The sequence below is a fragment of the Hyaena hyaena genome, unplaced genomic scaffold, assembly GCF_003009895.1.
Source record: "Hyaena hyaena isolate Hyena2069 unplaced genomic scaffold, ASM300989v1 scaffold_207, whole genome shotgun sequence".
NCBI lineage: Eukaryota > Metazoa > Chordata > Mammalia > Carnivora > Hyaenidae > Hyaena > Hyaena hyaena.
The window spans coordinates 560924-576608 of NW_024080836.1; the positions used below are offsets into that span (position 1 = coordinate 560924).

General features: G+C 36.1%; 1 protein-coding gene across 1 annotated transcript in view; it reads right to left on the bottom strand.

Annotated features, from left to right (window-relative positions):
- The window catches only part of SCN2A (sodium voltage-gated channel alpha subunit 2), an 89074-nt gene that overhangs the window by 58924 nt on the left and 14465 nt on the right, over nt 1–15685 (bottom strand). The window contains exons 4-12 of the mRNA XM_039241998.1: nt 15529–15618; nt 14644–14772; nt 14161–14252; nt 12824–13096; nt 10038–10101; nt 8340–8481; nt 7992–8198; nt 6070–6357; nt 167–514 (exon numbers count right to left, since the gene is read on the bottom strand). Of these exons, the coding sequence (XP_039097929.1) occupies nt 167–514; nt 6070–6357; nt 7992–8198; nt 8340–8481; nt 10038–10101; nt 12824–13096; nt 14161–14252; nt 14644–14772; nt 15529–15618 (1633 nt within the window). The remainder of the gene's footprint in view (nt 1–166; nt 515–6069; nt 6358–7991; nt 8199–8339; nt 8482–10037; nt 10102–12823; nt 13097–14160; nt 14253–14643; nt 14773–15528; nt 15619–15685) is intronic.

The following is a 15685-nucleotide window of genomic DNA, read 5'->3' on the forward strand; positions in this document are numbered from 1 at the left end:
ATTTGTAGAAAACTCTAAGTAGAACAATTTGACAAAAGACTTTCACAGCTGGACTGAACCAACCCTAACAACTGACAAAATTCTTGCAAGTGTAAATTAAAAAAATCTTCTCTCCTGCACCAGCCACAGGCCCCTTCCCAGCAGCTGCAGTTTTTGCTGGCCTCACCTCTGGAAGGAGTTGTCCAGCCGGAGACGTGAGCGCAGAAGGGCCCCCCACCAGGGACACCACTCCGTTGCAGTCCACAGCGCTGTGCATCTTGCCGTTCACTGGGAGGATGGGGAGTACCCTGGAGACGCGGCTGGCCTGGCTGACGTTGCTGTGACGCCGCTCTCCGTGTCGGTGTGGCACAAACAGAGAGTCTCTCCGGCTGTCATTGTCTTCAAAGGTGCTGTGCTCATCATCGGCAAAGTCATTCTCAGAGCCAATATCCTTCGCTCGACCTCTGAAACTGAAAAGGCTCGCCCTACTGTTGCGTCTTGGAGAGAAAAGGGAGCCACGGATGCTCAATAAAGACTATGAATAACAAGAAAGCAAACAAAACACAGATGAACAGAAGTAAGAGCAGTCATCCAGAAACACGTGAGACTTGACTTGTTGCTTCAGACTTGTTGACTTACCTAAGGCTAAGTCATTGGATGAGTGGAACCATGGGCCCTGTGGTAATTGCTGGTGGTGTTCTGGCACTCTCTATTAGGTTCACCTCTTTTGCTTTCCCTTTTTCTCCCTTCCTTCAGTTTTTTTTATTTTCTGTCAGTTTCTTCTATTTTACATATGCCTTAAGACAGTCACAAATACCCCTCAACATTGCTTTGTCCCATTATTGGCACCTAGAACAGATTTTTTTTGCTAGACCCTATTCCAGAAGCCAGTCTCACTTAACAAGCCAATGGAAAGTAATTGCATACACACCTACATTTAGATCCTTTGAAGCCAAAAACACACCAAGAGCTCACTAGTGAGCACACCCTGATGTAGATCTTACCACAGAGGAAAATAAAATCAATCTTGCTGGTAGATCTGTTTAATTATAGCACAAGGAGCAGCTTCCCCCTTTCCCTTTGCATATTTTATAAAGTCTTCATGAATAAATTAAACAAATCAAGCTGAGAACTGTATGATTCATTCCCTGATTTTCACTCTTTTGTCTCTCAAGAAATCTGAAGAGCACCATATTCACAAACACCTGGTTTTCACTAAGTGTTTGGTCACAATCATTACCCAGGTTTCTAAATGGCTACATTGTCACTGCCACCATGCAGTTTACCTTGGTTCTTAAGCATAGCAGCATTGAACACAATGAATCACTTCCTGTTTATTACTAGTCTACTTTTACAACTTTACTGTGGTAAACACTTGTTTGCTTGTCCAGTATCCATTTCTCCTTCTTCTGTCAACAGTACCCTGACTATCCCTGAGAATAATGCTCAGACAAGACCATGACCTAGGCCTAGTCAATGAGGGCATTCCATAGAGAATCATTTAAAGATGGGCAGGGGGACACTGCTTAGTCCATTGGCAGCCACTTCTTTCTTTTACATTTGTTGGGAAGGAGGTGCATATTCAGTTGGGGTTGCTATGAATATTGGCTAGAAGTTTGAAGTTGCAGTGGGCATCTTGCATCCTCCATTGAATTGGAGAAACCTGGGCTGACATATGGAGAAATACTTGGCCATAATAAGGTGTTTTGAGCCCTTGACTCCAGCTATGCTATACCCAACACTACTCACAGATACTATCTATCTGATTTAATCAGTTCTCTTTTTTTTTATGTAAGCTGACTTGGGTTAGATTTTTATGATTATTAATAAGAAGAGTACTAATTTCATCATTTCAATATTATTAGTTTGATCTTTTTCTCTCCAAAGGATTTAAAGCTAACTAAAATTATTTTTTACCTTTATACAGTTCATATTCCCTGACCAACAGGTCTGCTTTTAATTTTTTTTTAGCTAAAGAATAGTTTTTCTCAGTAATGTTTATAAACATCTATAAAACATTTACAAACTTTAAAACACTATCATGTTATGGGATTCTATTCATTATTTACACAAAGAAGCACATTTACTTATTTTTTAATGTTTCTTTCTTTTTGAGAGAGAGCGAGAGAGTGCATACAGAAGCTGGGGAAGGACAGAGAGAGAGGGAGACACAGAATCTGAAACAGGCTCCAGGTTCCGAGCTGTGATTGCAGAACCCAATGTGGGCTCAAACTCACAAACCATGAGTTCACGACCTGAGCAGAAGCTGGATGCTCAACTGCCTGAGCCACCTAGGTGCCCCACAAAAAATCACACTTAAAGAGACTGATCTGGGGGCGCCTGGGTGGCTCAGTCGGTTAAGTGTCCAACTTCGGCTCAGGTCATGATCTCGCGGTTCATGGGTTTGAGCCCCGCATTGGGTTCTGTGCTGGCAGCTCAGAGCCTGGAGCCTGCTTCAGATTCTGTGTCTCCCTCTCTCTCTGACCCTCCCCTGCTCATGCTCTGTGTCTCTCTGTCTCAAAAATAAATAAATTAAAAAAAAAAACTTTTAAGAGACTGATCTGCTCCTCCATCAGAAGTCATTTTTACTTTTCCTATTCCCAAGTTATGTCATTAAGTAAAATTCCTTCTTTTCCTTTATTGTGTTCCATATGAGTAATTATTTTTCAAAGTTTCTCTTAGAGTACCCAATTTCTTTCATCTCCTCTTATAAAATATTTTTATTTAGCTATAAAAACATAAGAATTACAGGATTTGTTGACATACTGGTTATCATCAGCTCAAAAAGGCAGATAAGAAATGCTTGGCAATAAGAAATAAGGTAGAAATTATACATATGACTCTTAGTTAGAGTTTATAGTTTAGCTATAAGTACTCCATTCAGAGCCAATAGAAGGATTGGAGGGAGATAAGTTATAAAATAGCACACAAAATTTCTCCAAGTTCAAAGGTGAATTATGCCATATGGGGGCACAGTTTACATGAGACGACTGTATGAAAAATGATTGTGTCCCATCTGTTAGCATCAACTATACTGCTTGCATTAATTATATGAATCCATAACAATCAAATGCTGCACTGCAAATAAAAGATGGCCAATAAGAAAAATCTGCCATAGTGAATGAATCCCTAAAAAGCAAAACTTAAGAAGGCCGACTACATCTTGTAAAGGTTTCAAAATAAAATACCCAGATTGTTTTGAGACTTGATTAGAGATTTTACTCTTTAAAAAAAAATTTTAATGCTTATTTATTTTTAAGAAAGAGAGAGAGAGAGACGGAACGTGAGCAGGGAGGGGCAGAGAGAGAGAGGGAGACGCAGAACTTGCAGCAGGCTCCAGGCTCTGAGCTGTCAGCACAGAGTCTGATGTGGGGGCTAGAACTCACAAACCATGAGATCATGACCTGAGCAGATTTGGATGACTAACTGACTGAGCCACCGAGGTGCCCCTAGAGATTGTACTCTTGATTTCCTTCTCTTGCTCTCCCATACTAAAAAATCAAACTGAAGCCTAAGAAATATTTCATACAATCCACCTACTATATTGAAAAATTAAAATCTTGCAGTTTAAGCCTACATTACATATATATGTATATAATATATATATATTATATGAAATATAAATGGTTACCAACACATTGATATTTCCATCATGTTACCACAAAATAATAGTTTTTATTGTTTTATAACTTTGGAGTCTTGGACTTTCAAAAAATCTAAAAGTGGACCTTCCATCACTGTACCCAGGTTAAGAAACTCTACCTTGCTTGATATTTTCAGTATTACTTCTAGGGGCTTAGAAAGTGGGATTAGTATAAATTCAGGATTCTCCCTGTTTTTCTCTCCCTCTCCATCTTCTTAGCTTTTTGTTTGGCTATTTATCAGATAAAAGGAAAGTCTTCCAATTTTTAAAAACTACAGATACCATTTAAGAAACAAGTATCAACTTGAGCCAGATGCTGCATATTGTATAAGTCCCTTATCATGCCTAACTAGCTAGGAAATAGAGCTACAAAGAAGGCAGTACTGAGGAAATGTATCTGTGAGCAAAATTATAGAAAGAAGCAGGTCAGAACTTAACCTTTTCAGTCTTCAAAATTTCACCTAGAATTAGTTCTACTGGCTTTGAAATAAACCAAATTGAAGAGACTCTCTGTGGCACCTGGTGACTTGCTGTTTCAAGTTTGGGCAATTTTACCTCTAGTAACCTACCTATTTCTCCCTTTCCATTCTCCCACCTTGCCTCCTTCTCTCCCTTCCTTTCTTTCTCTCTTCTTCCCTCTCTCCCTCCTTCCCTTTCTGCTTTCTTCCTTTCCTTTCTTTTCAAAATGAAGATGCTGTAAAAAGGGAATCTGATTTTTAAGGAAATCACGTGTATTAAGATTAATGTCTCCACTAATTAAATCATAGTGATTATGACAACATCAATGAGTATAAAATGTAGATACTGAAAACAAATTCTATTTTAAATATGAATTAAACCCCACTAAACTTTTAATCTATTCCACGTCATAATGTTATTTGGACTTGGAATGAATCAAGTTGGCCTATAAAAACTTTATACCTATTAAATATGTTTTTGTGAGGCTATATACTATAAAAGGTATGAAGAACAACTAAAAACCTATATGTTATCTTTTTAGTGAAACCAAATAGTAGATTTCCTTAGCAGTTTTTTTTTTAATACTCTTTCAGGTTGGACTGGTAAAGTGGAAAGTTCAGGAGTTTCAGTATCATATCAAATTTGAATACCACCTCAGCCTTAACAATTATGTGGCATTGGGCAGTTATTTAATTTCACTGGGCCTAATAAATAGTGAAAATAATAGGATGCAGAGCTGTTAGTATTAATTATGACAGTGTAAAAAGAATGCCAAGAATAAAACAAGCATTTGACAAACAATACAACCCTCACTTTCTTTTCACATCTGTTGCTTGGGGATGATGATTATGGTACCTGCTCAGGGCAGTAGTGACGGATTTAAAAAAAATTTTATGTGCTTATTTTATTTTGAGAGAGAGAGAGAGAGAGAAGGAGAGTGGGCAGGGGAGGGGCAGAGAGAGAGGGAGACATACAATCTGCAGCAGGCTCCAGGCTCTGAGCCATCAGCACAGAGCCTGACGCAGGGCTGGAGCCCACAGACTGTGAGATCATGACCTGAGCCAAAGTGACATGACATTTAACTGACTAAACCACCTAGGCACCCCTGTAATGACAGACTTAAACAAATGTATATTGAAAGCTGCAAAGCACTTTGTTAAGTGTTAGCCATTATCATTGCTATCAGTGTTGTTCTAATTGTCATTGTTACTATATAGATACTAAGGTTCACCACTGGTGAAACTGTCTTCTGAGAACCCATATTCTGGTAATTCTTTTGGTAATTTCAAAATTTAAGGATCCTAAACATCAAAGTTTCCACAGCTTGTGTTAGTACATAACCACAGGCATCCAGAACATTTACTGCACTATAGAATCAAGGTATTCTTTCAGTGCGAATCTCACATTAAACATGAGACAGATAATAAAGTGCCCTTCAACACCACTATTTATTTAGTGTCTTAAATATTCCTCAGTGCATTTTCACCTAACAATTTTGGCTACACTTCTAGAGAAATTTTGCTTCAGTTCCCCTTGAAACGAGGGTCTGAAGAATGATTCTTCCAACGAAGTTTGAATGGGAACAACCACACAGATGGTCTGAAAGAATACACAGTTCGCTTCTAGGAACCTGCCACTCAGAAAGCCCACAGTCACTGGGTCCAGGCACAGCAGCATAGCTAAAAATGGATGGGAACCATCTGCTGAGATTTTCTCATGTGGAAACTTGCCCCGAGATGCTTGAGTCTTCCACAAAACCTCAAAACCACAAACCTTCCCAGGCTCAGTGGGGATCTATGCTCTAAAAATGCTTTCTTGGGATTCCAAAAAGTCACAAAACTCACAAAGTCTCTGAGGTGATAAAACACTCGATGATCATTACAATCCTGAAAGCATTGTGCCATCCAGGGGTCAGGAGGTTTTATTTCTACCAAATTCTGGCATATCCTTAAAAAATAGTTTGCTATGAAACGGCAATTTGTCTTTACCTGGTGTGGAGAAGAAAACCTCTTTTCATAAGTCAGCCTGCTTCCCTCCAGGGAAAAACGGAAACCTTTTCTTCTTATGCTGTCTTCGGATTCTGATTTGCGGACTCTGTCTTCCTTGTCTTCTTCTCCAGACTGCTCTTTCTGCTTCTTTTTCTTCCTTCTGTTTTTCAGCTCTTTTTCACTCTTGGAGCTCAACTTTGATGCTACTGAAGAACTCTCTGAGAAAACACCTATCCCGCCGGCACCGCTGAACTCTCTTGATTCAGCAGATGCTGCCGCAGCTGCTGCCTGGAAGGGCATTTGGTAAAATGGTAGTTGCATACAAACCTTGAAACATTCTACCCATGTTTACTGCTTAACTTATCTTTAGTATCATAAATATGATCCATATGGATTCTGGTCCATATGTTGGAAAACAATGGGTTGTCATTAGACCAATTAAAGCATTAAGGTCAACAGACACGTGGATGAATGCTATATGTGACTTTGATGGAAACTTTCAAGCTCTGGCCTCTCAATAGGCTCTTTAATTGCTCAGTAATGTGAGCAAGACATTCACAGATCACAACAAATTTTTCTTTTCTTTTCTTTTTTTTTTTACAAATAGTTTATTGTCAAATTAGTTTCCACATAGCACCCAGTGCTCATCCCCACAAGTGTCCTCCTCCATGCCCCTCCCCCCTCCCCCCCACCTATCAGTCCTCAGTTTTCGTCAGCATTCAAGAGTGTCTCATGGTTTGCCTCTCTCCCTTTCCCCCACCATTTCCCCCCTTCTTCTCCCACTGGTTCCTCAGTTAAGTTCCTCCTAATCCTCCTATACGTGCAAACATATGATATTTCACAACAAATTTTTCTATGACTTAACCATTATATTAAGAAGGAAAGAATAAAAGAACTAAAGGTTTCCTATTTTAACTGATCATCACATTTCCACTTGACAATAACTTTAGCACCAGTATAGATTAGTGAATTTAATTCAGCTAAATATTTTTATTTCAATAAAAATTTTCTCCTCTTTAATTGAGATTTCACTAAGAAAGTTACAACAAAAACATATTACAGGTCGTATATAAGGGAATCCTAGATCATGGCTTCTGAATGAACATCTAAGTTATAATAGCATAATTTTTGGAAAGGTAAGGTATTCTGTGTTGCTGCTGTTATCCCAGTATATTTTATCTATCTGACCTTTATTAAATATTCAGGATACTCAGTATTAAATAGCTGAAATAAGATGCAAGAAAAGCCAGAAATAGGCAATTAGATTAGTTAATGCCATTATGTCAAGCAAGTATATTTAGAGCAATCCTTGCCTTATTCTGAGGTCTTATCAAGTCCAAATTAAATTATTCTTATGGGATAGGAGGCAGAGAATGTAGTGATTTACTGTATTTATACACCAGAGTTTTTCTTATATAATCCATAAACTTGCACTTAAACACCCTTCAAATAAAAAATAAACATTAAATAGGTCTTTGCTTTTCCAGATTCTAGGAAATAATCTTCTCAGCTTGAATCTGGTTTTCTAAACTTTCCCACCTCTAGTGACATGAGTGAAGAAGTAACTAGAACAAATTCCTCTTACCCAGAAAATAAGGAAATACTCTGATCGAGGGCATGTAGATTTAACTACTTTGTAAGCTTGAGTACATGAGGAGTCACAAGGAAGAAAAAAAAATGTCAACAAAGCAATTATAAACTCTCCATGTGTTGATGCCATCAGATTGACAGTAATCATCAAAATAAAATAATAATCTCCTAAAAGCCTAACAGGCTTCTAACAGCAAACACATATAACATGTTTCAAATGTCACTTTTATCCACTACTGATTTTGGGAACTGAATGCCACTGTCCTCACCAGGGTGGTCAGAGGATTGAGATGAAAGGAAGCACAAAAGAGTTTTGTGCTTGCTAACTATACCTGAGCTTCTTCTTGTTGCTTTTTTAACTGTTCGAGCATCTGTTGAAATTCAGCTTCTTTCTGTTCAGCTTCCTCGAGAGTCGCCTGATTCTGTTCCTCATAGGCCATGGCCACCACAGCCAGGATTAAATTTATCAGGTAGAATGAGCCCAAGAAAATGACCAGCACAAAAAATATCATGTATGTTTTCCCAGCAGCACGTAGTGTCTGCAAAAATGTAAGGGATATTTTATTAAATTTTATATAGATGTTACAAGCTCACACTCCAAAGTAATAAAGTATTCTATAGCATTTCTCTTGATCTCAGTATTTCATGCTTCCCAGAAGAATCATTTTATCTGTTCTCACCAGTTGGTAAAGGTTCTCCCAGAAGTCTTGAGTCATGAGTCGAAATAGAGACAAGAAAGCCCAACTAAAGGTATCAAAGCTTGTGTATCCATAGTTGGGGTTTCTACCAGCCTTCACACAGATGTATCCTTCTGGGCACTGACTGTAATTAGATTAAAAGAAAGAGAAAGTCAGGACTTAAAGTCTGAAGGCTGACTTCCTTGTTGTGATAGATGCCAATATCTATTTTATATGACACTAGGGAAAAAAGATTTCTTTCGCTTATCCAGCACTTAACCCGGCACTATGTGGACTGATTTACTTAGTAACAGAATCTATTAAGTATATTTGTGGATTCCTCTGTGATTCATAATTGTCATTATATTAAAAACAAAATAATAATAAAACATATCATCATGCTAATTCTAAAAAAATTATTGTCATTATATTTATCATGTCTCCATATAAAAGCAATCACATCATGATTAATATCTTCTGGGACTTATAGACATGACCAGAAAAATAGGTCTACAGGAAAAATTGATTTTCACTGAAGATATCTAGGGGCAGTGTGTGTGTGTGTGTGTGTGTGTGTGTGTGTGTGTGTGTGTCAGTAGGGAAGAGGGGTGATGAAAGGATAACTCTGCATAGAGAAGATTTCATAGTTATGTCCTTAATGATTAAGCCAAACCTGTACCTGATGCTTCTGAGCTGCATGATCTAGTAAGCTTCCTAACTTTGCTAATCCTTGGGCACCTCATATGTAAGAAAGGACTAATATTGAAATTGCCTTGTAAATATACAAGCATTGAATATCATATGTAAAGCACTTAGTTTTACAGACAAGGAATTAAAATTAGTCTGTTTTACTTATCACTGGGATTTGGAGATAAAGGCAGCACAATATTTAACATATAAGCCAAATGTAAAGCCATTGGAAATTTTGCTAAAGTTATTAATTACTAATGGTCACAATATCACCTTCCATTGAAAAACATTAGAATTCTTTCGTGATTCTAAATTCTTGGGAAACAGGAAAAGTAATCATTTCTCTGACTCTTCTTAGGCTTCAGCTCCAAGTGCCATACTTCTTAATAACAAATGTTCACACGTCAATCACAATAATCAAAAGCACATATTGTATGCTACAATAGCTCTTTGTTTGCTAATCCATTTAATTCTCATAGCAACTCTATTGTACTCATTTACCACATGAGGAAACTAAGGCACAGAGAGGGTATGTTATTTGGTGGAGTCAGGCTTGAATCCATGCAAATTTCCCAGTCTGTGCTCTTAACCACTTTGCTAAAAGATGCTTGACATACACTCACCATGACTCAGATACTGTCATTATCTTCAGAGATCTAACATCTGAAGCCATGGAGACTAGCATATAAAAAAAATCACACTTACAAAAGTACATGCTTATGAATTCCATTAACTTAATCTTCTAATGCATATGTACTGTTTTTTCAATCTTCCATTTAGCTAATTTGGAAGATTAGCTGTGACCTAGTATGGAAAAATAATTGCTGCATATGAGTGTGTGAAGGAGGTGAGAATCCACACTTATTTCAGCTATTTTGAGAATCAGCGTGAAGTAGAATTTATGGAGGGCCCTGAATGAGGAGTGAGCGAGGGCTGAGTGGGTGGGAGGTGGCAAGTTGTTGAGGCCGATGGAGCAGTGTGGATTGAAACTCAATATGAAACATCACTTACCCTGCATCCGAGCTGTTGCCACAAAGCAGAGCATCATTTTGTCCTTCCAAAAAATAAAAGTGACCTATATAAAGAAGGAGGAATAGAAAGAATCATTAAAAAGGTCCTCAAAACACTTCAGCCATTGTGTTTAGGTAATACACCTTACAATTTTTTTCAACCATAATAAAATGGATAAAATAATAAATGTGTATATGGGCTGAATGAAAATGTTTTAATAATAACTGAATACTAAACAAATACCAAAATATAACATCTTCAATTAAATAAATGTTTAGAAAATCTGTTTTAAAAATAATCTGGGGGGGAAGAATAACTATTATAGTATTTTCATATCAGCACTGATTGCAAATATAAACTCAAATTCTTGGGATAGTTTTAAAAAAAGAGTTGCCATATTAAGGCTGTTTGGACTCAAAATAGATTCAGATGTTTATTTTCCTACCAGTTTTAAGTTAATTTCCTGTGAAAAGTGGCTTAGGTGTTTTTTTCTTTCTATGATGCTCTAAATAAGTATTGCGTTTTGGATTTTGGCTTAATTACTGTCTTTCAAAGGAACAGAATAAACTTGTTTCTTTGAAGATATATAATTTTCTAAGTATATCTAATTTGTATTATTTTTTTAATTTTTAAAAATGTTTTATTTATTTTTGAGAGAGAGTATGCAAGTGAGAGGGGGGAGGGGGGACAGAACATCTGAAGCAGGTTATGCCCTGAGAGCAGCAAGCCCATGCTGGGCTCAAACTCATGAACTGCAAGATCATGACCCGAGCTGAAGTGGGACACTCAACCAACTGAGCTATCCAGGTGCTCCTATCTAATTTCTATTCTTAGGGAATACCTATCTATAACCTCAATAAGTTGCAAAAATTATCTTATAAAATGTACACAAAGATAAACATACAGATTTACTTATTCACATACAAAAGCACACAAACATTAAAACATATACATGTACCCCACAACAAATTTTTTGTAATTGTTTTTAGGACTACTTGAAGGAACACCTCAACGTATTATGCAGGGAAATCTGGGTCATAGTTTTGCAAAAAGTTTTAGACTCTACCTCACAATATATACCAAAAAATATTTCTAGAATTTTAAAGGTTGAAGATTTAAAAAAACATCCATTAATATAATATATAAAATTTATAAGTGTTTTAATGTAGAATATATAGGTGGCTGCTTTATATGTAGAATATCTAAGTGATATTTTTATGATCTCTCAATTAAGAAGCATTTTCTAAACTTAGAGAAAAATGAAAACAAATTTGATGACTATATTGCCATAAATGAAAATCACTTAAATATAAAAAATGAGCAATAAGATGAAAAACAAGCTATATTTGCCAAAAAAGACAAAATGCTAATGTGATTAATAAATTAAAGAATTCATATGAATTCTCTAAAATATACTATCACTTGATGAAATAATGAGTAAAAATAACCCCAACAGATGATTCATATTATATGAAATATATAACTTGCTAATGATACTAATAAACCTAGTTTTAAAATTCTACTGCAATAAAAATTAAGGAACATGAGGATAGACTTTTCTTTCTACCAAAAGATTTAAACATACAGTAGTAGTCAATATTAGGGAGAGTTCAGGAAGGGGCTGCTGTAAGGAGTATATAGTGGTATGATCTCTCCTGAGAGCAATTTGACACTCTATCTCCATAGCCTTAATTTGGTTATGTCCTTTGACATTGTCATTCCCTAACCCCCTGCCCTACCCAAATACTATTAATAGAAATTTATCTGAAAGAAACAATCAGAAATAGAGATAAGATTTATGTGTAAATAGTGTTATTGTGTGGTTATTATAATATTAACAAATAGGAAACCTCATATATAACGATATTAAAAAATTTTTGTTTATCTAATGAATCTTAATTTCTGTGATAGAAATTTTCATAAGAATCCTAACTCTTATAACATGAATATAATTTATGAAGGGATAAAAAATTTCATATGGTTAAAAAAAACCATGAAGGATACCTTAGAAAAAGTATCCCAGTAGGATACTTATAATCAAAGGTCCAGTGGGAGTTGGCTAGCTAATCGTACACGAAGAGGGAAGGACACGGAAAAGAAATTATACTGAAGTATATGATACTGTAAGTTCTGTATGCCCATCCCTAAATATAATCAAACTATAGGGATAAACAAATCCAAGACAATGACTGACACAAAAAGGATAAATTGGAAGAACAGAAGTTGACTCTGAGTTTACACTTTCCTATCATCAGTAAGTGAATGGCCAGATTGGAGTTGCTTAACTTTCTTATGAGTACAAAAATTCAGATTTTCATTTTGGGGAGTGATTTCTCTATTTCAGGTATATCATATGCAATCAATACATTTAATGAGTTAACCAAATAGGGCCAAATTATTGTCTTAACAATGGACTTCAGCATAATACACTGAATAGTTCAAGCTACTGGTTTATTTACTATATGACTCAAAAATCCTGATCAATGCCTACCCAGTGTTTTTTTGTTTATACAACAAAAATGGTATTTCTTTCCACACTGGCTTAGGAAAAGATAACACATTTTCAAGTGGTAACTTTTATCTTACTGATCGATGAGATAGGTAAGGGAAAAAAAGATAAAATAATCATTATCATATCATATCATAAATATCATTTGATTTCTGTATCACATGTGTTATCTTAAATAGGTTAAATCATTTGGTTTACATTAAAATGGAGACAACTTCTACTCTGTGTATTTTTTACTATTTAAAGGACTAAACAATAGTTAAAAAGTATATCTTACTTTTATCCTCAATATATTCATCCCAGTTAAACATGCTCACTGTCCTATTGAAAGTGGTACCGTTCCCATCCAATGAGTTATTAAAGAAGGAAGTGATGTTTATTTCAAAGGATGAATTGTCTGGGGGCCATTGCAAACATTTATTCCGCAGGTTGCCCATAAACAGCTGTAGCCCTATTAGGGCAAACACGCTCAGACAGAACACGGTCAGAATCATTACATCAGAGAGCTTCTTCACCGACTGGATCAAGGCCCCTACAATGGTCTTCAGGCCTATGAATAAAATCAGAGGGAGGAATTTAAATATACTACTTAACAGCTACTTTACCGACAAAAACATCATGAGCTTGTCCTGGAAAATAAAGATGTCATGCAGAATGCCAACAATATTAGTTTAATGTTTGTGACTGAATAAGATTTTCATGAAAAGCCTGCTAGCTGGTGAAAATGAATGAAAGCAGAACTTGTATGTTCATTAGAAAACCGTGAATGGAAATGAACCAAAAGTGTATTTCCAAATACCCCTCAGAGCAAAAGAAATGATTTTATTATTCATGCTTAAACATCAACCTTGTGTAAATATTTTGCTTTTATTTGCAGATGTCTTACTCCCTAACCTCTTATTGACTTTAGAAAAATCTATATGAATAGAGTGGTACGAAATCATGAAGTCAATGGATTATGAGGTTATATATTTGTGAATTCTGCAAGCTGGAATATGGGTTAAAAAAGGAAGACATCTGAAAACTGAGCCCCATGCAGCACTCATGCTATCTCTCGCTCTTTCATTTATCTGCAAATAAGATAATTACCAGTTTTGGACCTAAATGGTCAAATTTGCATCAGTCTGAATGCCTCATAGTTTAGCTTCTGTGCAGAAAGCTTGATGTTACAGGATGCAAACCATGTAGCCTGTTACTGCAAATGCCTCATGCAAAAACTTGTTAAACTCAAAGGCTGATTTAGAACGGTTTTAAAGAAAGCAAGAAGTAAAAAAGCAAAGAATCAAATCCATCCAAAGTATGATGTCCTGATTCTTGCGTTTTTACCTATTCATTTGCAGCATGTGACGACAAACGGCTATGCACAAAAGCTGTGGTTGTAGCGCCAGTGCAGCTAAAGTCAGCCTCGGTGTTTAACCTAGCTCTCACCTGGAATGACTGAAATTGTTTTCAGTGCTCGGAGAACTCTGAATGTTCTCAACGCTGAGACATTGCCCAGGTCCACAAACTCTGTCACATATCTGTAATAGGGAGTTCACACACAACACAATAACAAAACACAAGAAACAGTTGGAGATATAAGGGGCCTACCACCTTATACCAGTTTCTTCTTACCTGGAATTACAGAAATAGTTTTCAAAGCTCTCAAGACTCTGAAAGTTCGAAGAGCTGAAACATTGCCTAGGTTTACAAATTCTGTTACATACCTGTAGAATTAAATCAGAGTTATTCAGAATTTAGGGAAATCTAAGTCTACGTTGGTCTTTCATCAAGACCTTTTCAACTTCAATGTGTGTTGCCATCAGATTTCCCAATTAAGAGAAAAAGGGCATTGTCTTCAACTGTAATCTAAGTTACTTCGAAATTTTTTTTTTATTACTCTACAGTGCTAACTGAATCCAAAGTTAGATAGTTTACTACGAGATTCTTAATTTCTCCAAAGTCCATAATAATAATATGGAAGAAAAATATTCTAAATTCTTATGATAACTAAGAAAAATGCTTGCTTTGTCAAGGGAAGCCACCAAAGAGAAATACAGCAAAGGCTCCCACCAGTGACTTATTATTCCAGGATGGGAAATGTATTAAGATACTTACGCAAAAGTAATGACTGTGAAATCCAACCAATTCCATGGATCCCGCAAAAATGTGAAATCTTCTAAACAAAAGCCCCTTGCAAGTATTTTTATAAGTGATTCAAAAGTATAAATTCCTGTAAAGGTGTACCTAAGAGGAAATAGCCAAGCCCACATTAAAGATCTAGTACGTAATTTACATGTACATGTTTCAAAGGAAACTTAACAAAAAAAAATTAGAAGTTTCCAGATAGGTCTGTACTAGTATCCCTACGATGTGAGCTTAAGTAGAGTTTAAGGCAAAAGAAACATTACCTTCTGAAAGACATTCTCATTCACTATAAGTAAATAAGTATTGTATTTGCTACATGAACTAATTTGAAGGCTCAAATAATATGCTTCTTTTTTTCCCCCAAATAATATGGTTCTATAGGATGATACCTGAAATATTCTAGCTTTCAGACTGAGCAAATAGGTATTCATCCCCAAATTAATAAAGCACTGCATTTAATAAAATATGCATCATTAAGAGCCATGAGATAAATACTGATAAAACATAGAAAAGTGATAGCCATGACAAAAAGAACATACAAACTAGGCATAACTTTTCTCATTGGATATTAGTAATCATTGATGATATTCAGAAGAGTATAAGACTCACAAGGAAGATAAAGGGCTACAAATATTGGCAGTCAAACAAGTGCAGTGATTTGAGCTAATGAATGAGCCACTGCAAGCTTTGTCCTATGGGAAATTAGTGGTTGAAATGAACTTTGAATCATTGTTTAAACCTGTCTGGTTTAGAGTAGCTAGTATGATTTGCTAAAGAAAATGATGGGGTCTCAAGAGTGTAATTTAAAATATAAGGGATGACAATATTGAAAGATATTTTTTATTTTCTACTTACTCCACATTCTTTGTCCAGTCTGGAGGGTTACTCATAGTCATGAATACACAGTTGGTAAGAATGGTGCACATGATGAGCACATTGAATAAAGTAGAAGAGTATTGTCAAGGAAGACAAAATTCAATGGAAAATCTCTCTTTTATGCCCCACCATGCCT